This window comes from Leucoraja erinacea, chromosome 17 (assembly GCF_028641065.1).
Source record: "Leucoraja erinacea ecotype New England chromosome 17, Leri_hhj_1, whole genome shotgun sequence".
NCBI classification, from domain to species: domain Eukaryota; kingdom Metazoa; phylum Chordata; class Chondrichthyes; order Rajiformes; family Rajidae; genus Leucoraja; species Leucoraja erinaceus.
The window spans coordinates 10,605,812-10,629,261 of NC_073393.1; the positions used below are offsets into that span (position 1 = coordinate 10,605,812).

Sequence of the window (23,450 nt, forward strand, 5' to 3'; positions counted from 1 at the left end):
TGAGCCAATTCAGTCCATCTCATTCGCTGTTTAATTGTGGTGGTTACATTCTCATCTAATGCATCTTTCCATGTAATTTTTAATATTCTTTTGAAGAACTTTACCCAATTTTATTTTGATTTACTTTTTCATTTTTGCACCAATTAAACTCATCAAGTTCAATTACCACATGGTAAGAAATTCTATCAATCCCTTCCAAAGCCATTCTGCGGATTTACTTCCTCAATGGCCAGTGGGGACAATTTATTTAGAATATTTGCAACCGCAAAATCTTTCGCGATTTTGAAAACTACTTCAGAATCTACTCTCAGGCCTCTTTAATCCTCTACATCAGTGAAAACAGTTAAGGCTTTTTTTGAGTCTTTAATAATAATAACAACTGAATTAAAAAATTAAGAGTTGCAAGTTCTCGTTCACAGTTAATGGAGTATTCAGCTAACTAATCTCTTCAGTGAAAAGAGCTGCAGACTGCTTTATACCATTTCATTAAATATTCCGTTTAAATAGAAGAATTAGAAATGAAAGCAGCCAAATTAAGACCAATTGTTTGTTTGGGACCTATGTGTGACAGTAAGGGAAAAAAATCATTCACTTCAGTGTATTAGGTCTGGATTTTAGAGGTGAATGTTCAATTTTTGGTTCAAGTCTTTAATCTCCATTAATACCTGCATTTTTATTTTAATTATGTCAACACTGCTGTTAAAATGTATTTTATAGACCAAATTTGTAGCAAACCTATATTCATAACCGATTACCAACAAACTAAGGGTCATAAGTTACAAAAAAATAACAACAGGGATCTTAGCACATGACTGTGTATTTTAATAAAAATAATTCTGTCAAAATACAACAGAATACATTTCATTTTAACATATTTCTAGTACATATTTTCTTTTTTTGTGTTTTGTTTTTGTTTTAAAAGTTTCTCAAATGTTCATGCTAGTACTGGGTAATTTTTGCTTCACAAATACTTACTATGCTCAAACTGAACAACCATTGTACTTGTGCACAGCTTATGTGTTCATTTTGACTTCATAACAAAACTAAACTGATATTGAGCATGGAGCAGAAATTAGTTCATGAGTTTTGTGCTGGTAAAAACGAAACACCTTGCTTCACATTCCATGCTGTAAATTGTATGTAACATACCTGAGTTTGGAGCCACAAAAGAAAATCATTAAATTACAATGTATACATTTTATACTGTATACAGAATTTAAAACGTTATTAACCCTTCCCTTCCTTTAAAATGACGTTATAGTTTCAAGCTGAGCACAGTTAAGTACACAAAACTAGAATTACTGGTTAACAGAATTTTTAAAATCTTTAAATAGTGTCACACCATTTTTACTGTTTTATTCTAAAAAAAAAAAAAAAAAAAAAAAAAAAAAAAATCAGCATTAGTTTTGCAGAACCCAACCAAGGGGAAAAAGACCACACAAAATAAAAAAAATCAAAGCCATGCTTCAGTACACTTCAATACGTCAGGTAAATGAGACCTCCTGTTCCCATATTTCAAAGTGCCTGGTATAAACTCAAAAGCGTCAACCTCAGGGTTTTAATGTGAGTGCAAATGAAAGTTAAAATGCAGCATGCTCCTCTTTCCAATTTGATGTGTGGCTGTGTCAATAATGGGAACTCAATTGGGAAATGTAATTGAAAGAGAAGATAAGGGAGGTAAATTATCACACTTTTTCCAATGTGCCAGAACCATGAAACGTCTCAGACATCAGCAGAAACACGTATTGGGAGTAGCTGCATGGTTTGGATAGTTGGACTGAAAGCATGCAAAGCAGAATGAAGATTAAATTGGTGCATAATTGCAGCTTTAAGACGTTAGTGAGACATTTTACAAATTAACAACATTGTTTCCAATAACAAATATCATTAAATGAAATCAGAAACTTTAATTCAAAATGATTTCAGATTGTCTCTTGAAGGTGAAAACATCAACCTTGCCACTGATTGATCGACATTAAAAAAAAATTACATGGTTTTACAAAGCTTTTAGTAGCCTATCATATAGTATGAAATTGCCACTCACATTCACACTTACCGACGACACAATACAGTTTTCCAGCAAACAGTGACAACTGGGGTGAGACTGCAAGTAATCAGCAGTACTCTTTCCAACACTACGATTGCTGGTATTTCAGTTATTTGCAAATACACAATACTGAATACAAGTTCAAGTTGCTGAATTACAATATTTCAGGATTTTCAATAGCAGTTTGCAAATAAATCAACTTTGTGTACACTTAGTTGAATATCCATTTGTCATTTAAATTTTTTACTTCAATTATTTTTGGGGGGGAACAACAGTATGTAGGAATTGGCAAGTAAGTTGTGGTATTCGCCGGTGTATTTTAGTTTTACAGCAACCAGTCAGAAGCAAAATGCTTTAAACTCAATTTATCTTTGAAAATTTAAGAAATGCATGCCATTGTCATTCTGAATGAAATGTCACGACTTTATGTGTCTGGATGGGTGGACTTCCAATAAGGGGAAATCTAGTGTCAATCCTTAAATTGTAAACCAGCAGCAGATAACGAGCTGCCTACCAATTGAAAATGACAATCATCTGTTTCTGGTACAATTTATTACCAAATGGGTCGGCGCCCAGTGAAAACCTCATGAAGGAAACCTGGGAATTAAACATTACAAAAACTATTTGCTTAATTACTCAAAACAACATTATCTGATATATGAAACCACCAGCCATATCTGATAAAATGGGAATTAACATGGCTAATTTAGTGGCCTTTTATTCATATGGAAAATTCACCTGTATTTTATTCCTCCATTATTTGTTGTTAAATGGTGACAAAAACAAGAGTTTTCATCCTTGAGTGCTTTACTTCCTTGGTTACTAATGGTGGTAGCTGTGTGTGCGTGCGCAATGCAAAATATTTACAAAAACATTTATCTCATTGTTTGCACTTAAAATTTGATTTAATTCAGTGCATCTGGCTAAAATTGTGTCACAGTAGCCCTGAGGCTTGCCAGCGGTTGCTCTGGGAAAACATTATCATAACATCTTGTAGTCTTCTTTTGTTGACCTGATTTCTTATTTTCTTAAATTGTTGATCTTTTCTAACATAGCTTTTCAGGTTCTTGATCGAAAGACGTGGTTGAGCGAAAGAAACAACCAAGCTACTAAACATAACCCAAACCACCGAAGGAAAATGAAATGTAAATACAATATACTGAATAAGATGGAGGACTAAAGTTTATCATTCATGTTAATGTGGTGTTAAAATAAACTGCTTTGTTAAGATGGTAAAAACTAACTTTAATGTCATACTTTAAAAAAAAAAGAGATAAGAGACATACTTTCTTTTTCTGATTAACTTTCAGAAAATAAAACTATCCAGCAATTGGAACTAAACTCGAACCAACCTAATCTGCTATCTAAATTCAAATCTTACAATCAGAAAAATCTGTGAATATATTGGTGTAATTCAGCCTAGAAGTATTAAAAAAAAAACTGTATATATGCTTTAACAGTGGGTAGAGGCTGACTGAAGAATATTTTATTTTTGTCAAACCCCTCTCCCCACTTATGGCGAGAGTATTGTGTGCAGCATGCTTCACAGTGATGTCAATGAACTTATAATGTGTGGAAATTTACCATGTCGGCTTGAATGCTGTTCTTAATCAAAAATGTGCCAAAATCAAGGCCAAGAATAATGAGATAAGGATGAGAGGTGAACCATCATCAGTGTCATTAAAAAAATAATATTCAGATTGTGGATTAACTCCACATACATCCCTTTTAATTAACCCCTGACAAATTAAAATACAAGGCATTAACTTTAAGGTTAGATTCATTAACATTGTCTTACTTTTGTTTAAATAAACAGAATCTTCCAAAAGATGAGAGCTGAACTCAAACGGGCTCCAACACCCTCAAGAACATTATGGAAAACATTGCATAAAATTAGAATATTAATGCAGTTAAGTTATTCTGCTGAAAGCAAAATTAGCACATCTAAACAACACCTTAAACCACCTGTGTTGCTCATTCTGCATGTACATATGCCTTGCAAAAATGCAAAATGGTCAGATTATTTGAAAACTGTCCTAGGATATCCAAGTGATGCAGAAGATCAACGAGCTGACAATGGATGATGCAGAGGCATTGATAGCTTTCAAATTAATTTAGAAGTAATAAGTCTGCACAAGGAACACATGGATTGAAATTCATCCTTGTTAAATGTGCAATACATTAGCAGCTGTGCATTGAACTACACATCCGAAATCTGATTCTATTGATTTTAGCGGAATCAAATTGGCACCCAAATGTTAGAAGAATGCACATTTAGCTGAATTCCTTCCCCTCTGTCTCCTATAGTTAGACCATAAAATTCTAGCAGTTTTGTAGCTGTCAAACATCAGTAGGTTATTGCCCCCTTTTCCCATTCATTTCTGTAGCAAGCTCTGTTCTACTTTTAAAGTTCCACTACACATTTGGAGGGAACATGTACTTAGTTATCTCTGGTTTCTGATTTTTATGAACACCTTCGAAGTATCTACACTAATGTCGGATGTTCATAAGATAAATTCAGCTCAGTCAGACAGTGACCAGAATATCCAATGTAATGCACAAGCAGCCTAACTCCAGATATCTTTGATATTTTGGTTGGCTCAGCTGGCCTTCCTCCTTTCATCACAGGCCCAAACTAATATGGTTTTGTAGTGAATGAATAGTATTCTCTATGTATGAGTTCTTGCATGCATGAGGAAATAGACCCATGCATAACAGAACAGTTCCACTTGCTTAGCTTTACCCTGCCATCCACATCTATCTAACCCCACAAACTATCCCATCAAGAAATAACAGGAGCTAATGTGAAAATATGATAGGAGAAAACTCTGAGATCAAATTACTCAATCCATGTGAATAATTAAAACTTGGGTATGTCAGTCATTGTTCTACAATCTGGCGTGTGTTAAATTTGTGCGCACAGAACTGCTCATCTCTATTTGATCAGAAAAAAAGATAAGAGAGGACTGTTTCTCTTTTTAAATATACCCTGACCTTTTAAAACTTAGCATCCTCAAAGCATCTGCAAGGGTCTTGAATTAATAACAAAAACTATTCCTTCAACTCCTGTGGAGTGCACGTGCTTAAATATTAAAATATACACTGCCGAAATAAAACAAAATAATCAGGGTGTGTGATGCTGCTGCAATTCCTGGACAAATGCAATATCTAAAATTTTTAAAGCTGGAATTTTTGAAGTATAAAATTTGCCGCGGAGAACACGTTGTATGCTACAGCAGTGAGTAATACAATGGACAGTCATGGGGCATCACTGTATGTTAGCCGTTACAGGGACAGGCTGAGAAGAAAACTCCAAATACCATCAGTTCTGTATATTTCCTTGTGACAGATTAATGTGGAATAGCAAGGAACTTGGCAAACAGTTTATCTGCCCTACAGGACTGGGAGGGGGGGGGTGATGGAAAAAGAAAAGGTGCAGGGAAAATAAATAATAAAAGAAATATGGAATGGATGTTCTAAAATAAAGTAACATAATTGTAACCATTTCAATTAGCCATCATATTTATGAAACTAAATGAAAAATACCATGAAGTTAATTAAAAATGTGCTTCCTGCAGATGCACTTATCCTTAATTCATCTTATCCTGTACTTTGCAGAGGTTTGATTAATTTTAACTTTTATGAAACTGATCATTTCTTGTCCACAATGTGAAAAAGGCCCTTAAATGGCAGCATGCATTATCTGAACCCAGGTAGTTCATCTTTGTTCAGTCACTAGCTCCTCATTTCCCTTCATATTTTGCCAAAATGGTTTCTGCTTTTCACTGATTTTATGGTTAACCACACCACCTTCTCTTGCAACATACATGTTTTTATTGTTTTGGTTCCCCCAATACCAAGTTCTATTACAGGAGCTTCAGGCAAGTCAATAGCACAAAATATATCAAGTTAGAATAGGATCATGCAGGGATCCTCCTGCATTAAAACCTCAAATATTGGAGAGATATTACTTCATTATAATCTGCAAATGTGTCCAAATGTTTCCCGATCCCAAAATAACTGCATTTCTTACTTGAAATTCTTGGAACCATAATTGATTTAATTTTACGATATGATGAACGAACTGTATTTAGCATCAAATTCTGGAGATAACTCACTGAATCCAACTTAGACTAGCACCAATACAATGGAAATCTGAGGGGATAATGACCTATTTAAAAACTAGTAAAATGCAACACCTTAATCCATCCTCCTATGGAACCTGCTCTGTGCAACTGTTCCCATGTCACAAGTGGCACACAGCAGCTCTCGTTCCATCTCTTCTGGCTATGATTTAATAATCACTCACAACTTTAAATCATAGTCGCTGCTTATTGTCCTCATAGCAATATGATTCTGTCTGAATAATTCTTCACCTATACATCTGCCAGGTTTTCAAGCAATTAGATTCCTTTTTTTCCTGATATTTGAGGTTGTTAAAAGAATCTTCAGCGCTGTAAAAGCTTCTTGGTTCATGTGTGGAGCTTTGTTATCTGGAGTTATTTTAATGACATGGTAATAATCTGTCAACATTGCTTTTAAGTGGGACAACCACATTGACATGACTCTAAAGCTTGACATTTAGTAGAATAAGTTGTTCAATAAACAATACTGCAGTGCTAAGCTGGAAGTGCTATAATCAGGCATTAATGGAATCAGTTAACTAGCTTTGAGGTTTATCTGATTTATAGCAAACCCTTACAAGAAAAGTTTTGTAAACTTACAGAAATGTACGTCTTCAACTACTGTAATTAACTTTTGCCTTGATTGCTCCAGAAACATACTATTTTTGCACCCACATTGTCTGCCTGCCATTACTTCCTTTGCAACCCAACCCAATTCTACTGCTTTCTGACAAATGACCCAAATTATCGTTTGGGAAGGCCCATTGGAATTGTCAGTTTAATAATGTGATTTGAACTCACAGCTGGAAGTTCAAAACATACGTGGGAATAACATGACATGATGTGCATTTTAAAGAAAGAGTCTCAAGTGAAAATTATGATAAGAGTAACTGAATAACAGAACGAAAAAGCAATGTGATAATGAGCAGCATTGTTCCACATGAATATACACAGGTAGAATATGGAGAAGATGTAAACCAAACATGGTTGATTCTTAGGGTTGTAACAAATCCACGGTTGCATTTTTTGGCAAAAACTGGGATGAAAAGAAAGGAGAATTAAAGTGTTGGCAATAGTACACACCAAAGCTTTGGGTGTCCATGAGATTTAATGCTAAAGGAAGAGGGGCTTGGAGTTGAAGCTGCATGAGTCACACAATGCTGCTATAAATCCAAGGCATTACTTGAGTCTTGTTAAATAAAATTAATGAAGTTTTAAAATATGTAAATTTTGTTACAGCCCTAATTATAACCAATAAACAACAGAGGCTAGCACAGGACAAAACCTCCAGGGTTAAATACTGGTGGCTCAGTGACTAAGAATTCAGAGCGGAATATGCTACATTTATACTGTGCACTACTGCACCCATGATCTCTTCCAAAATGCAATGCTTTCAGTCGTGTAACCTGATAAAATGTAACAAGGATGCTGGCAGGAAAGAAGATCAGTCAGCACCTGTCTTGTGGGCAGTGCGATGGTCTTCGAGACAAGGGAAAGGGTTGTTGTAGGTCTTGAATAGGAGGTGAGGGGGCAGTATCTGAGGTCTTTCCACTGCCACAGCAGCTAGTGCAAATAGTCATCCACTCTGGCGAAGGAACACGATCCAATCCCTGTATGTGCCATTAGCCGGAGGCATTCGGATGCCTGGCCCAGTGCAAGCATCAATGGTGGCTGCTTTGGCAGATTTTGAGATTCTGTGTATAAAAGGTGGAGGAAGAATAAACAGATATTAGTTTCCAGCACTGAAAACACAGAACACATTACCGTCATAATTTATCCCCATTTAAAATATAGCATTTTTATTATTTCTTTTTAGATTCAGATTGTTTGTCATATACATCATGGTGCAAATGAAATTTCTTGTTCACATGAAGTTCACATCGAGAACATAGAATATGATAATGATAGATGCAACAATATATACTATGATAAATGCAAAACGGTAGAATGGTGCAAAGGTTGTAGTGCAAAAAAACAACCTGAAATGGGCAACACTGAGGCACAGCGTTAGAGTTGCTGCCTTTTAGAGCACCAGAGACCAGATTTCGATCCTAACGACAGGTACTGTCTGAACGGAGTTTGTTTGTTCTCCCTGTGACCGTGTGGGTTTTCTCTGGGTGCTCCGGTTTCCTCTCACACAACCAAAGACGTACAGGTCTGTAAGTTAACTGGCCTCTGAATTTTATTTATTTTTTGTCCCGAGTGTGTTGTATAGTGCTAGTGTACGGGGATCGCTGGTCGGCACGGAATCCTTGAGCCGAAGGGCCTATTTCCACGCTGTATCTCTAAAGTCTAAAGTAAGAATGGGAAAAAGCGTCCCAGGTAGAATTAAGAGTATGTGGCAGCACCTCCGGCAAGAGTGTGAAAGAAGTGATTGTTTTACCTTCAATTAGATTTCTGAATTAAATTCATTAAATAAGAAGGTGCATTCAGAATAGTGGACAATTATATTGAGCTGGACTTTCTTCCAATGAGGAGGCTGCAATTTTCAGCTTCAGGCTAAGAATAAGCGGCAAACCCGATAATGGTATTAGGTTACACATCTTTCAGGCTTATTTTGCGGAAGGAAAGATTGGCCCATAACAGTCTCCATTAAATTGGTGCAACAAGGCCTCATTTCTACCACGTGGATCATTGATTTCAACAATTCATAACTCATTCACTTTTTTTGGGCTGCTTACCTAAAATAGCACTATTAAGGGCAGCACAGATAGGTTCCCTCTGGATAGGATCAAGCTGTTGCCCAACTGGACAACCCCAAGGATCAGAGTACGCTAGCAGGCTAAATGCATCCTGGAAAAGAAAGATACAAAGTCACTACACAGCTTCAATAGGTTTAATACCACATAGAAATTATCCGATTTCTATTTCATTTTGTTTCTCATCCCCCACCACCCACTGTCGGCTCTCATGCCCCTACCTCTTCAGCTCGAGAATGTGCGACAAGAGCTTATTGAGTTCTGGCTTTTTATTGAAGATAGACACAGAGTGCTGGAGTAACTCAGCGGGTCAGGCAGCATCTCTGGAGAAAAAGGATGGGTGACGTTTTGGGTACCAAAGATAGACAGACACAAGGTACTGGAGTAACTCAGTGGGTCAGGCAGCACCTATGGAGAAAAAGGATGGGAGCTCAGCGGGTCAGGCAACATCTCTGGAGACAAAGGATGGCCTTTTATTGGCAGCTGCTCATCGCAATATGGCAATAAGCAAGGGGCTGTAGTCCCAATTTCATGTGATGCACTCTTCTGATACTTAAGCACATCATTGTCATTCAATACAACTGGATTTTTAAAAATGTGATTTGGAATTTTTGTTTGTTTGCTCAGAAAAATGCATAAAATTGCATTTCAATGTTAGGCTTCAAAGTAAAAACATGCTCTCTGTTTTAAAAAAAATCTAATTTTATTAGTCTGTCTCAGCAATTGACAAAAACATTTTTTTTTGGAGGCTCTTGCTCCTGGGTACCATTGCAAAGATCATCTCACCTGGGGTAATCAAGAGTAAAGATTGATATTAAAAGAAAGTCAGAAAGATCTCACTGATAGTAACAATTTTAATAACAGGCTTAAATTCAGAAAATTAGAATGTCGGGTGGCAATTAAAAGTTATTATGCCTCAGTCAACCAAGGAGGTTGAATAATGTAGGAAGGCATTAGATCCTTATTATATGGTAATATTTCATGAGGCCAACATGTACTGACAGTACAAGCCAACCAAACTCTGACAATTAACAACTGTATGCTCTTTGTTATTCATTGTCTACATGGTCAGACTAATAGAAAATTGCATTGCTTATTCCAACAAATTGAAAGAATGGTGATCTAATACAATTTTTTTGAACCACCTTCTGTTGTCTGGTAAAGTAAGGAAATTGGAGAGACGGCGCAGTCAATGAAACATCTTTGGAGATATAAACCTTTCAAAATAAATAATGCAATAAGGCCACAATCAATACTCAATCCTACAAAGTTTGAAAAGAGTGAGTATGTGATACCTGCAACATTTTTTTGTGTGTGGCATTCTTTCCATATTCTCTGCAAAGTTGTTCACTTAAAGCTTGCAATTCTCGTCCAAACTGGATCATGCGTTCGGTTGCAGCTTGGTTCCCTCCACAAAGCTGACGTTGAGGGCAGCTGTCCTCTAGATTGAGAGAATTACATGAAACAAAGGGATTAAAAAGTTCATTACAATGATGCCCCAAACTAAATCCAAAGATTTTGCCACAGAATCAGAGTTACATGTTCATCAACTGTTGCATTTCAGTTAAGACAGCAGTGTAGTTTGCACCCCATAGAATCTTATTTTTCTATGTCCAACTTACAGTTGTGTTATGCAAAACTGCTCATGGACGTAGAGAATAAGTGAAATGAGACTATAATGTTTTACCGAAAAGTTGAAAAGCAATGTTTTTTGTACCAGCGTTCTAATAGCATTTGATAGAAGTGTTTAGATTCTCTCGCTCATAGTCATGTTGAAGGTATTGCTGAAGTATATAGGTAATAATACACTGCGGTTACATATCAGTCAGGTGAAGACTAGAGTTAGTGGTCTCAGCTGATAAAGTATTAATACATGTTTAAGCAAGCACTGCAGATGCTGGAAAAATCGAAGGTAGACAAAAATGCTGGAGAAACTCAGAGGGTGAGGCAGCACCTATGGAGCGAAGGAATATGTGACGTTTCAGGCCGAGACTCTTCTTCAGACTCCGTTTCGGGTCGAGACCCTTCTTCAGAAGTATCAATACATAATCAATAACTTTTGGTGATGGATGTTGTAAATGGGGTATGTAAAATTTTAAGTGGGGGTTGAGCTTGCAAAATGGGGAGGCAGAAATGGGAAGCAACTAAAAAGTGCTTTGGTGAGTAGGGTGATGTGAGATTTCGAAAGGGGTGAAAAATAAATTAGTGGAGTTGGATTGAGAAAGTGAAAGGAACAAAGAGCTGATTTACACATCTACAACTGCCCCCCCCGGAGGTCCCCCTGAACAGGTGGTGCCAAGGCCAGGTGTGGCAGCCGATCTCAACCTTTTTGGGACTTCCACGCCGATGGGCGGGTCGAATTTGCCCACTGCGAAAGCCGGCAGATCCATTCAATAGCCAATTTCCGAGGCCGACATTGCAGCGGAGTCTGAGGTGATGGGGGCATGATGGTCTGTGGGGCGTGGGGTGAGGAGGGGATAGCAAGTAGGAGGATTAGTACTGTGGATTGAGGTTGGATCTTGGGAGAAGCAGTCAGGCAATTAATCAGTTTCCGGAGGAGGATCCATGAGGTTTGTGACTGAGGTGCAGGGTGCCATGACAGGTAAATATATCACCCAAAGAGGACCATGAAACAGGAACCTAGTGTAAAGACTGGTCAAACACACGATGTCTTCACTACTAGTTTATTACAAACATTGTTATAATACACACACTGTGCCCTAGCTGTCCGTGGTCTGTCACTGGAGCTAGAGAGAGAGAGAGAGAGAGAGATAGAGGTGCGGAGGCTACAATTATACTGACGATAATGGGGAGTGGTTAGTAGTGGTGAGGTCACTATGTTAAAGGAGCATGCACTGATCTACATCCTTCCCCTTGGAAAACAAAGCATTACAATAATGACAGTACGACCACGATTCATACGCTAGAAACAAACCTGCACGTACACCGGCAGGAAACAGTTAAAACATTCAAGCAAACTCCCCGTATCCCACTTCTGACACCATGTAAAGACTGGTCAAACACACGATATCTTCACTACTAGTTTATTACAAACATTGTTATAATACACACACTGTGCCCTAGCTGTCCGTGGTCTGTCACTAGAGCTAGAGAGAAAGAGATAGAGGTGGGGAGGCTACAATTATACGGAAGATAATGGGGAGTGGTTAGTAGTGGCGAGGTCACTATGTTAAAGGAGCATGCACTGATCTACACCTAGCGCCAGTCTCCACTGCCAGGGACGTACTCAGACAACCCTCTCTTCATATTACTGAGGCCTCACAAGTGTTTATGCATGTATGAACACATCATCACACAGACATTGCCTATGTGATCTAAAATACTAGAATACTAGAATGCAAGCCACAGTACATCCTATTATCCACGTGTTAGCACTTCACATCCATAAAGAAGGAACGTGCAAAGGATATTCCTTCATTCCGTTCACCTTCAGGAAAATAAAATGGGGCTCCTTTTATCTTCTGTTTTTCAGAAAATAGTTGACAATAGTAGTCTGTGACTGGGAAGAGATTTGACAAGGTGTATGCATCCATTTGATGGGAAGATCAGAAATAAAAATATATACATTTAAGACGTTGCCTATTTCCATCGCTCCATAGATGCTGCTGCACCCGCTGAGTTTCTCCAGCATTTTTGTGTACCTATACGTTTAAGATGATCACTAATAAATTAATCTCAGATAAATTCATCTCAGATTGTAGTCAACTGGGCTGTATTATATACAGTATTATGTATTATATACTGTATTATATATTATGTAGGTCATTTAGAACGGAGATGAGGAAAAACGTTTTCACCCAGAGAGTTGTGAATCGGTGGAATTCTTTGCCTCAGAAGGCAGTGGAGGCCAATTCTCTGGATGCCTTCAAGAGAGAGTTAGATAGAGCTCTTCACAGAGGAGATGCATGAAACAGATCTGATCTGATAGACAGAGACTTGGGAGTTAGATGCAGAACCCTTGTGATGACTGGGGATCAGGGGGTATGGAGAGAAGGCAGGTACGGGATACTGAGACTTTTGGATGATCAGCCGTGATCATATTGAATCGGGGGTGTAGGCTCAGAAGAGGGTGAATGGCCTACTCCTGCACCTAATTTTCTGTTTCTATCTGCTGCTATCTATTCTATCTTCTATCAGATACTTGTACACAAGCATTGTATGGTAGCAGAACAAGTTGTGATGACTGAGACAATTCTTATTTATTGAAACAAGGACATGGAGCACAAATGCATGGAATACTAGAGACTTTGTGTATGGTATTATCCGTGCTTTAGAAAGACATCGAGGGCTTAGATATATTGCAGAAGAGAATCAACAGGTGAGGGACTCTAATTAATTGCAGAGAATGGAGAGATTTTGTTATTTGTTGAGCAAAGAAAATTAAGGGGAACTTGACAGAGGTGTTAAAATCATGAACTACTTTGGCAGTAAATAAGAAGAAACCATCTCACCCAACACAACATTCTGTAACCATTAGACACAGATTCAAGGTAATTAGCAAAAGAACCAATGCTAATGTAAGAAATACTTATCACACACAATTTATAATCTGAATGCACTTTTTGAAATTAGTTGCAGCAGTAACTTTGAAAAGGGATTCAAATAAATACTTGAGGGGAACAATTTAAGGCTACGAGGCAGCCGGGAATAGGACTAAATAGTTAGCTTTACGAAAGCTCAGCATTTAGCCTTGGTTAGTTTTTTGTCTAGTTTAGAGATCTACACACCCATCAACGATCATCCATACACTAGTTCTATCCTCAATTTCGCCAATTAACCTGCAAACCTCGCATTTGGAATATGGGAGGAAACCATAGCACCTGGAGAAAACCCACACCGTCACAGGGAGAACGTACAAACTTCGTACAGACAGCACCCATAGTCAGCGTCTCCGGTGCTGTAAAGCAGCAATTCTACTGTTACATCTCTGCCACTCTAATTGCTTGTATCATTTCTTTGATTCTAAAGTTCACCATGGTCTCGTTATACATTCTTTATCATGAAATTTTGAATCTTAGGATATAAGAAAGTAAAGACTCTCAAAATCTTGGAATTTGCATATCAACGTCTGATATCCTTAGAATACATAAAGTCATATGGTCATGTGATAGGAGTTGAATTAGGCCATTCGGCCCATCAAGTCTATTCTGCCATCCAATCTTGGCTGATGTATCTTTCCCTCTTAAACCCGTTCTCCTGCCTTCTCCCCATAACCCCTGACACCCATACTAAACAAGAAATACAAAAGGTGATACAGGACTTAAACAATGACTGTGGATAGGTAGGTACAGCAGGGAAAGGAGCAAATAGTTGTTCAAAGGGCAGCACAGTGGCACATCTGGTAGAGCTGCTGCCTCACAGTGCCAGAGACACAGGTCCGATCCTGACCTTGGGTGCTGTTTGCGTGGAGTTTGAATGTTCTTCTTGTGTGCCTGCGTGGTTTTCCTCCAGGTGCTCCAGCTTTCTCCCACATCCCAAAGATGTGCAGGTTTGTAGGTTAATTGAACTTTGTAAATTGTCCCTAGTTTGTACGGAATGGGATAATATTGAATTTGTGTGAATGGAGATCTATGGATAGCATGGACTTGGTTGGGCCTGTTTCCAGGCTGTGTCTCTCATTAAACAAATTTTAGCAATGGTAATGCAGTCAAATCTGCTAACAGGAGCTGGAAGGTAATTTGAAAAACAAAATCACTTAACCATTTATTTCTATTTCTGGGGAAGATTTCCCCCCCCCCACCCTTTTCAACAGCAGAGGAATTCAATTTAAGGAGGATTAAAGTGGGAAGAGGGAGCAAATGATGCTGAGAAAACAAAAGGTTTCCATATGATAAGAAAACGGATATAGAATCTCACTCTCTCTTAACCTCTCGTTAAAATATTGGCCTACATATTTCTTCCTTCTTTTGTCACCCTCCCTTTCCAAACATATATGTCCACAGATCTATCACCTGCCCCCTCCTTTGCTCACACAACATGCCCACCACTGTCCCCATGTCTGATCCTACCCATGCTGGACTCGTCAGTCGGCAGGATTTCTTCGTGTTTATAGTTGCCGTTCATTATTCTAGTCGAGGAATTTTCCAAGACTCCATTGGTGTAGTGCTCTGGTTCCATTTCCATTTCACTGTCACTGTTGAACAATAAAAGTAAATAATGCAATAAAATGATCCGACTCAATTCAGGCAAAAATCAGCTGAGGTAGCCACCCAAGAACCTTCCCCCTCAGCAAAGGACAAAGCACAAATGTTTTCCTCTTCTTCCTTTCTAACTTCCATTTATTCGGACAAGTTAATCCTAGTCTCATCTTTTTATTCACCATAATTACATGACCATGAGTAGGGCTTTATCAAGTCAGGAATCAGAGACTTAGGCTATTCCCATACTCTATTAGAGCTAAAACAAGCAAAAGAAAAAGATAGGTTTCAGGTTACCTTCCCTATTTCCCCAAGTATCATGTTTAAAGTTAGATTCCCTATTCCCAGGTGCCTGAGATACAAAGGCAGTGTATGATTTATTTTTTAAAAGCTCCTTGCATTTAAGGCACAATATCAAGGAGCATACAAGTGCCTGCACAAATAATGAATCAAAAATAACTCATTGAAAGTTAATTACACCTTTCCCTCGTCACAAAGCTTTTGTACAAGAATTGCCAAATGACCTACTTCACCTGGCTGTTTGTTTGTTGGTTGGTTTATTTTCTTTCAAGTGGATTTTGCGATAAATGAGGTTTTGGAATTTAACAGTAACGTAAAAACAAATTAATTCAGCACCAATGATGACACAGCTGCACTCTCTCCCAAGACAGAACGTCTAAAATAGAGGCCACTTTCCCCATATTTATTCGTTGTTGTATTGTAATGAATGCTTAGCGTTGGTGGACAGGTAGCAAGACATTAATTATAACTGTGACATGTATATCAAACTACTCGATAAGCATCCGACCAAAAAGGTTGCTTATATATATATTACATTGATTTTCTAATAAAAATAATTGCACTCTACAGCAGTCAAATCCATTACAAATACAGATTATCTATGTTATGATATTTTTCAGCATCTTCCTTGCATTCATAAACTCCAAGACTGCGCTGTCTAAATTAGCCATTTTAATGCCAGACATGATCAAATCGAGATACAGATAAAAATAACTTTCATCTGCAAACACCTCTTGAGCCAAAAAGGTTGTGATCAACGTACTTAATGCACCAGAATTGCCGAGTCTCCACTATCAACATCTCAGGGATCGTCAATAACCAGAAACTCTATTGGTCTAGTCACATACATCCAGCCATTACAAGGGTAGATCAAATCTTAAAATAGGACAAAAAGTGCTGGAGTAACAGCGGTTCTGGCAGCATCTCTGAAGAACATGGATAGGCGACGATTCCGGTCCTAAGGAAGAAGTGTCCCAACCCAAGTGTCACCTATCACGTTCTCCAGGGGTGCTGCCTGACCCACTGAGTTACTACAGCACTTGTGTCTATTTTTATAAACCAGCAGCTGCTATTCCTTGTTTTTAAATCAAATGCTATGTAATCTAAGGTGTGTATGTAATACTGTTTTATATTGACACAAATTCCTGGATAAGTCATTCACAAGCATTAAATATATCAAATCTCATTTTTACAAGAAAATATTCAAGGAGTGTGTTAAGTGTTTGAGTGCTTGCTTTCTGTGAATACGTGAAATGGAAACAGAATACCCCTTAGTTTGCAAAGGTGCTCCTGCTTTTTCTTAACCGAAAACACTTAATTGTAGTCAACTGAGCTGTATTATATTCCCCTTAATATGGGATGGCTATTTAGAATGGAGATGAAAAAAAAAACGTTTTCACCCAGAGTTGTGAATCTGTGAAATCCTCTGCCTCAGGCAGTGGAGGCCAATTCTCTGGATGCTTTCAAGAGAGAGTTAGATAGAGCTCTTAAAGATAGCGGAGTCAGGGGATATGGTGAGAAGGCAGGAACGAACGGGGTACTGAATGTGGATAATCAGACATGATCACAGTGAATGGCGGTGCTGGCTCGAAGGGCCTACTCCTGCACCTATTGTCTATTGTATTGCAGACCTAGCATACCTGGTTTCTTGGTTACTTGTACTACTGTGTTGCTGGGATTTGGAAGAGTCTGTAGAATTGGACTCTGAATAGTTTACAGAGGAAGGTGAAGAGGAGGATGAAGAAGATGAAGACGATGAACTTATAGCTGGATATTTGTTGTGGATCGGTTTGCTTTTTGACGACACAATCCCATTGCTGCAGTTTGGACTATCTGCTCCTGCAAAACACACAATAGATTTAATGGACAGAAAAAAAACTTCTCACTAACATGATTACAAGTTGTCAGAGGATGGCGGAGAGGCGGCTACAATTACATTGTTTAAAATACATTTTTACAGATACAGGGATAGGAACAGTTTAGAGGGACATGGGCCAATCACAAGTAAATGGGGTTGGCATATATCAACATCTTGATTAGCATGGAATTGAGATCCAATTATTACAGTTTTGTATTTAAATTCAGTTAATCATCTGACATTTTTTTTTAAAAAGGTAAGCAGAGTCATTAAAAAAAAAGTTTTACAAATTTTCAGTCACACTTACCTGGTATGGAATGTAGTTGACACTTAACTGCCCTCTGAAATTGCCCAGCAAAGCTTCTACTTTAATAAAGAAAAAGGCCAAAACCAGGTGGACTGCCTAACATGGACCTCAGCATCAAATAAGATGGCATTAAGTCCCCGCCCAGCCAGCCAGCCTCACCAAGACTTTGATTCGTGTCTCAGGAACTGGGAAGACATCCTTTACACAACTCAAGCAAAAGCCCGACATAACCATACTCAAAGAATCATATCTCATAACAAACCAGATTCTGCCAAAAAAAATAAAAATCCATGACTGCATCTTCTCACCAGTGGCAGGCAGTGGTAATGAAGTGGAGGTGGCAGTTCCGAGAGGCCAGAAAATCGGTCGAGTGAAGTTCCAGATTCAACCATATTCAGCTGCCTCAGGAATAAACTTCTGTCAGAAGTTCAGAAGTGGGAATATTCACTGATGACTGCACAAATTGACAATTTTTAAGCAACCCCTCAGCAAATAATTCACGTGACATGCAACTCCTGAACAAATGAAGCGATCCATACTTGCATTGAGCAGACCCTACAACATCTAGGGATGTGCTGTTAAGTGGCAAGAAACATTCATGTCATGGGTGTGCCAGACAATGAATCATTTTAAAAAGGGTTTACCAGCTACTACCCTAACTTTACTGCCCAAAATCTCCCTCCTACTGCAGGTCACCATTGGCCAGAATCTTAACCGGACCAGCCATCTAAGAAAAGCAAATATCTGAAGATACAGGAAATCTGAAAAAAAAAAGTGAATGCCTGAAATAGTCAGCAGATCCATAGAGAGTAAAATAGTTAGATTTCAAGACAAGGATATTTCATCAGAACTGAGCATTTGATACCCAGAAGCTTGGTAGAGATCGCAGAAGGGCTGTAAAGGTTTAAGGTCGCGGCTACCACCATTTTTCCAAAGGTAATGGGAAATGGATAATAAATCATTAAAAAGATCAGTGTGAATGAGGAGACGTTCGTTCGTGGTCAATAATATTGTTTGAATTGAGAAAGAGAAATGGTTCCATACTCCACCTGCATTGTTGATGTGAGAGTTATTGGCTCCATGCCTGGGGCTCATGTTGGGTGATCCAGGGTAGCTACCTTGAGACTTGGGACTACGGGCACTGAAACAGCGCACTTCACTGTCTGTACCGTTCACCATCTCCACAAACTGCCGACACCTGCATAAAATTACCAGAGTAGTTGTTGAGCAAAATATTAAGAACAGGCAACATTAAAGTAAAAATCAGAGCAATATTGAGTTCCACAAAAATAACAAATGATTTTCAACTGCCAGCTATCTATATGTAGGTATGTTACAAAACCTACCTGAATCGTGGCTGAGCATCTGCCCCACCCCTTGTGTGTGATTTTGGAGCTGTTTGGAGGGGGCGGGTTTAAAACCCGATTTTTACTAGGCTGTTCCAATCGCAGATGTTCAGCCTAGTAAATCATTAACGGAGAATCGCTGCAAGACCCGGTCCCAAAAGCTATTATTAGTTTTATAGGCCTCGAATAGTAGATATAATAAATTTAAAAGCTCTCGTTCAGTTCGCAAGCTTTCGCAGCCCCAGGGTTTTATAAAGCAAACAATTAAAGGTATGTACCTTATTTTTACATTAAATGGGGCATGTATATAACCCTATAATTATAATTATCTATAACGAATAGCTCATTTTGGGCTTTTTATATCCCGCAGTATTTTTCTCGGCATTTGAGGGCACTAATCTAGCGCGCTGTCAACATTCTAAACCTGCGCGTTCACAGAAACCCACTAGAAAACCGATTTAAATGGGCATTTATTTACAGCAATTGAACACTAAATTCCTTCCATTTGGCCTATAAATTAATGTAAATTAGATATAAAAATCATGTTATATTGTGAATTATTTGTGAATAATCTTTGGACACTTAGGCTATTTAAAAATGTTAATCTTTCCTTAAGAAATGTGCTTTTGACTATCTAAGATCACAGCTTTTTTGTAATGCCCATTGAAAATCAATAGGGAACAAGATGCTAATTTCCGAGTATGAAAATGGTCATAACTTTTTTAATACTTGAGATATGAAAGTGAATTAGGTGTCAAATTAAACTTATTGTTATGCTTTATCTGATGGGATAAATTGCAGACTTGATTTTTTAAATCTCAAAATTTTGTAACATTGCTACTATATGTCATCTGGTATGTAGTAATTCTTTGGAAATTGGGATTCCTCTTTGGACGTCTGACCCTATAATGTCAAAAGGAAGCTGCTTGCACGTGCAAAACATGCTTCTAAACAGGTCGCTATATACCAGTTTAAGCACAAATGGTTGGAATGCGATCAGTTCCCAGCAGAGAGCAGTCTAACTGCTTTTCAGTAAGGGACTGGCAGCTACAAAAACATCTTGGATCAATGTCTGAAGAAGGGTTTTGGCCCGAAATGTTGCCTATTTCCTTCGCTCCATAGATGCTGCTACACCCGCTGAGTTTCTCCAGCATTTTTGTCTACTTTCGATTTTCCAGCATCTGCAGTTCCTTCTTAAACACATTGGATCAATGTTTCTCTGACCATGCAGACACTGCACGTATGTACTGCTCATCTCCCACAGGGAGCTAGAGGATTTTGTAGTTAAATAAACTGTTCATTCATACAATTTAATCAGCTTGCTGACAATTAAAAATAAACTCCAAGCTGTAGAGCACTCAGTAGGTTGTGGATGTACCATCAACTTTGCTCCAGATTTGGATCCTTCTCCCTTACCAAATCCCCACCACGCATGCACCTTACTTTTGGTATGCAATGTCCTTACTTTAACATGAAGAGCAAGTTTGGGTTACGCTCCAACAGTCCTGGATACAGTTGTTGTGTTGCCTCTATAGCTTCGCCCACTCTTCCTGCTAAAACTAGCTTTTGTATTCCTGAAAGACAGAAGGTGATGTTTGCAATTACTAGCCAGTTTCAGCTTCACTTGGCATTTTTATTAAAAAGATAATTATTTCCAATGCGTCAGAACATCCATGGCTTGGATGAATTGCACCATCACTAACATGAACCATCCTGACAACAGTTCCAGATTAATTGTGTAAATAGATACAGACTGGAGGCAAGACCAAAAAGGCTCTGTCCAAATCCTATTATGCTGTCTTGATTCATTCTATTTCCACTAAACTTAGTGGAATATCATTGCAGAAAAGTGGTTCCTAAACAACAGTACTTTTGCGACGTGGTTATCTGCTAAATATACTCCTCCAACATTGGGAACATGTTTGCTGTCTCTAGCGTGTCCAATCCCTTAATAATCTTAAATGTTTCAATAAGATATCCTCTCATCCTTCTAAATTCCAGCGTCTACAAGCCCAGTCGCCCCATTCTATCAACATATGACAGACCTGCCATCCCGGGAATTTACCTTGTGAACCTACGCTGCACTCCCTCAATAGCACGAATGTCCTTCCTCAAATTTGGAGACCAAAACTGCACACAATACTCCAGGCGTGGTCTCACCAGGACCCTGTGCAACTGCAGAAGGACCTCCTTGCTCCTATACTCAAATCCTCTTGCTATGAAAGCCAACATGCCATTTGCTTTTTTCACTGCCTGCTATACCTGTATGCTTACTCTCAGTGATTGATGTACAAGGACACCCAGGTGAGTGTCCAGGTGGGGCACGGGGAGAAAGGAAGGAGTTGTAGTACATAAAACTGGAAAATTCAAAAGTTTGTACTGAGGTCGCAAGCTAATGCTGTTATTTACTTCTAGAACAGTGTGCTGATTTGCTATGCTTGTTGGTCTACTTGGTGGAGACTGGAAATCTGCGAATGTTTTACCAAAGGGGGCACCACAGGAATCATTTTCACTGTAAAGGGAGATATTGAACATAGGAAGTCTTGCTGTACTTTCTTCCTCTTTCATTGTAGTGTGGAGATTAACTCGCATGCATCTTAGCTAACATTAGGAACTGATTTCATTTGAATGATGGGTTATTACGTATTACTGACGGCACTGGGCCTGTACTCACTGAAGTTTTATGATACGATACGATAGAACTTTATTTATCCCAGGAGGGAAATTGGTCTATTGGAAGGATGAGGGGTCCTCATCGAAACTTACCAAAATAATGAAAGGTCTGGATAGAATGGATGTGGAGAGGATATTTCCACTACTGGGAGAGTCTAGGACTAGAGCCCATAGCTTCAGAATAAAAGGACGTACCGTTAGAAAGGAAATGAGGAGGAATTTATGTAGTCAGGAGGTGGTAAATCTGTGGAATTCATTGCCACAGAAGGTTGTGGAGGCCAAGTCAATGGATATTTTTAAGGCGGAGATTGATAGATTCTTGATTTGTACTGGTGTCAGGGGTTATGGGGAGAAGGCAGGAGAATGGGATTGAGAGAGAATGAAAGATCAGCCATGATTGAATAGTGGAGTAGACTTGATGTGCTGAATGGCCTAATTCTGCTCCTATAACTATGAACCAATGGGCAGTGCTGTTGGCAATTAAGATCACAGGGATTTAAAATATAAGTTTCAGCTGTTTCACATAAAGATATTGCTGGCAGCCTTACGCTGTCTGTTTTTGATTGAGTTCTGCTCCTCTTGAATGGTCTGCCCTGTTGCTCTGGCAAAGGCAGTTGCTGTCGCACAGTAACCGTGATGCACCAGGTAGGACGACACCAAACTGCAAAACAAATTCTCACATAATGAGCTAGTTTAAATGTGGTACAAAGACAATTGGCTAACCCACTATTTATGAGAAACAAGGAGCATCATTTCTTACTTTTGCAGCATTGTCTGCCACTCCCCTAATCTGTCACCGATGGGGAATCGCTCAATGGTACCATGAATCTTTGCTCTCCACTCCCGCATGTAATCTTCAATGTCAAACACAAACGGCTGCTGCCCGAAGTTGGCATCTACTATTTCACCAGGCGTTTGTAGCCCCACTGTTGGGTACAAGTTAGGCTAAAAGACAAAATGATTGAAAGAAAATGCGAAATGGCAAACTCTACAGTTCAACAATGCAGTTGTTTACTATTATGTGCATTTCGTGGACAGAAAAGTGTGGCGCTATTCAACTTTGGAGGAAGTAAACTGTCCACCCCAGCCAATTTTCCTTTTCATTACCCCAACGTTGCTTATTCTCTCCCCCCATTCCTCTTAATATTAATTGATGGTCAAGTAAGTCATGGCCTCCTGGCGGCTCAAGTTAAAATCCCAATGTTTTAGCACTATAATATTGGGTAAGCCGGCTATTACCATCAACAAGCATTCTTGTCCTTACTCGCTTTTAATTCTAATATTAAAAAAAACAATTGCTTTCCTCTAACATGTTTCATTTATGTGGAACATGTGAACATTGCAGAGATTCTAATCAGTTCATGTATTTGTACCTGCATTGTCTTCACCTCTCTTTTTGTACTATTTTGTGCTTGCAGATGGCCAATGAATAGGCCACACTAATTGGTTGACACTGATGAACATCTGAAGCCCAAAATTGAGCTTCAAATACGTTTTCTTTATTCCTTTATTATCCCTCTAGAAGACAAATCTGTTTGTATACCCAATGCTAACAGACCACAAGTCAGATAAAAAAACAATTGGAATATATTGATTTGGCCAAAATAGGATTTATTTGTGGGATTGCTTCACTGCCGATATATATGGGGCACCTGGGAAACATGGAGGCTAAGCAATTAATCAGCCAGGCATAAAATGAGCGTATGCATGCTTCTGGAGATAAAGCAAAAACTGTTTTGGTTGGCTGCAGATTCCATAATTAGTTAGTGGCAAGTAATTGTACATCTGTACACTGTGGATGGCTCAACTGTAATCATGTATAGTCTTTCTGCTGACTGGTTAGCACGCAACAAAGGCTTTTCACTGTACCTCGGTACACATGACATTAAACTTAAACTAATTGGAGTTTCCTCAGTGTTTAAAACCTGCAGTAAAGCA

At 38.6% G+C, this 23,450-nt stretch overlaps 1 protein-coding gene across 3 annotated transcripts in view; it reads right to left on the reverse strand.

Moving 5' to 3' along the window:
- Positions 1-799: 799 nt before the first annotated feature.
- Positions 800-23,450, reverse strand: part of ranbp10 (RAN binding protein 10) — a 91,817-nt gene continuing 69,166 nt past the window's right edge. Inside the window, exons 6-14 of one of the 3 annotated variants that reach the window (XM_055648484.1) lie at positions 22,273-22,457; positions 22,061-22,200; positions 20,305-20,413; positions 18,543-18,691; positions 16,969-17,161; positions 14,900-15,024; positions 10,166-10,311; positions 8,853-8,964; positions 800-7,865 (exon numbers count right to left, since the gene is read on the reverse strand). In XM_055648484.1, coding sequence (XP_055504459.1) covers positions 7,735-7,865; positions 8,853-8,964; positions 10,166-10,311; positions 14,900-15,024; positions 16,969-17,161; positions 18,543-18,691; positions 20,305-20,413; positions 22,061-22,200; positions 22,273-22,457 — 1,290 coding nt within the window. In that variant the 3' untranslated portion in view covers positions 800-7,734. Of the gene's footprint in view, positions 7,866-8,852; positions 8,965-10,165; positions 10,312-14,899; positions 15,025-16,968; positions 17,168-18,542; positions 18,692-20,304; positions 20,414-22,060; positions 22,201-22,272; positions 22,458-23,450 lie in introns of all 3 variants that reach the window. The other 2 variants (XM_055648483.1, XM_055648485.1) reach the window with 2 other exon arrangements.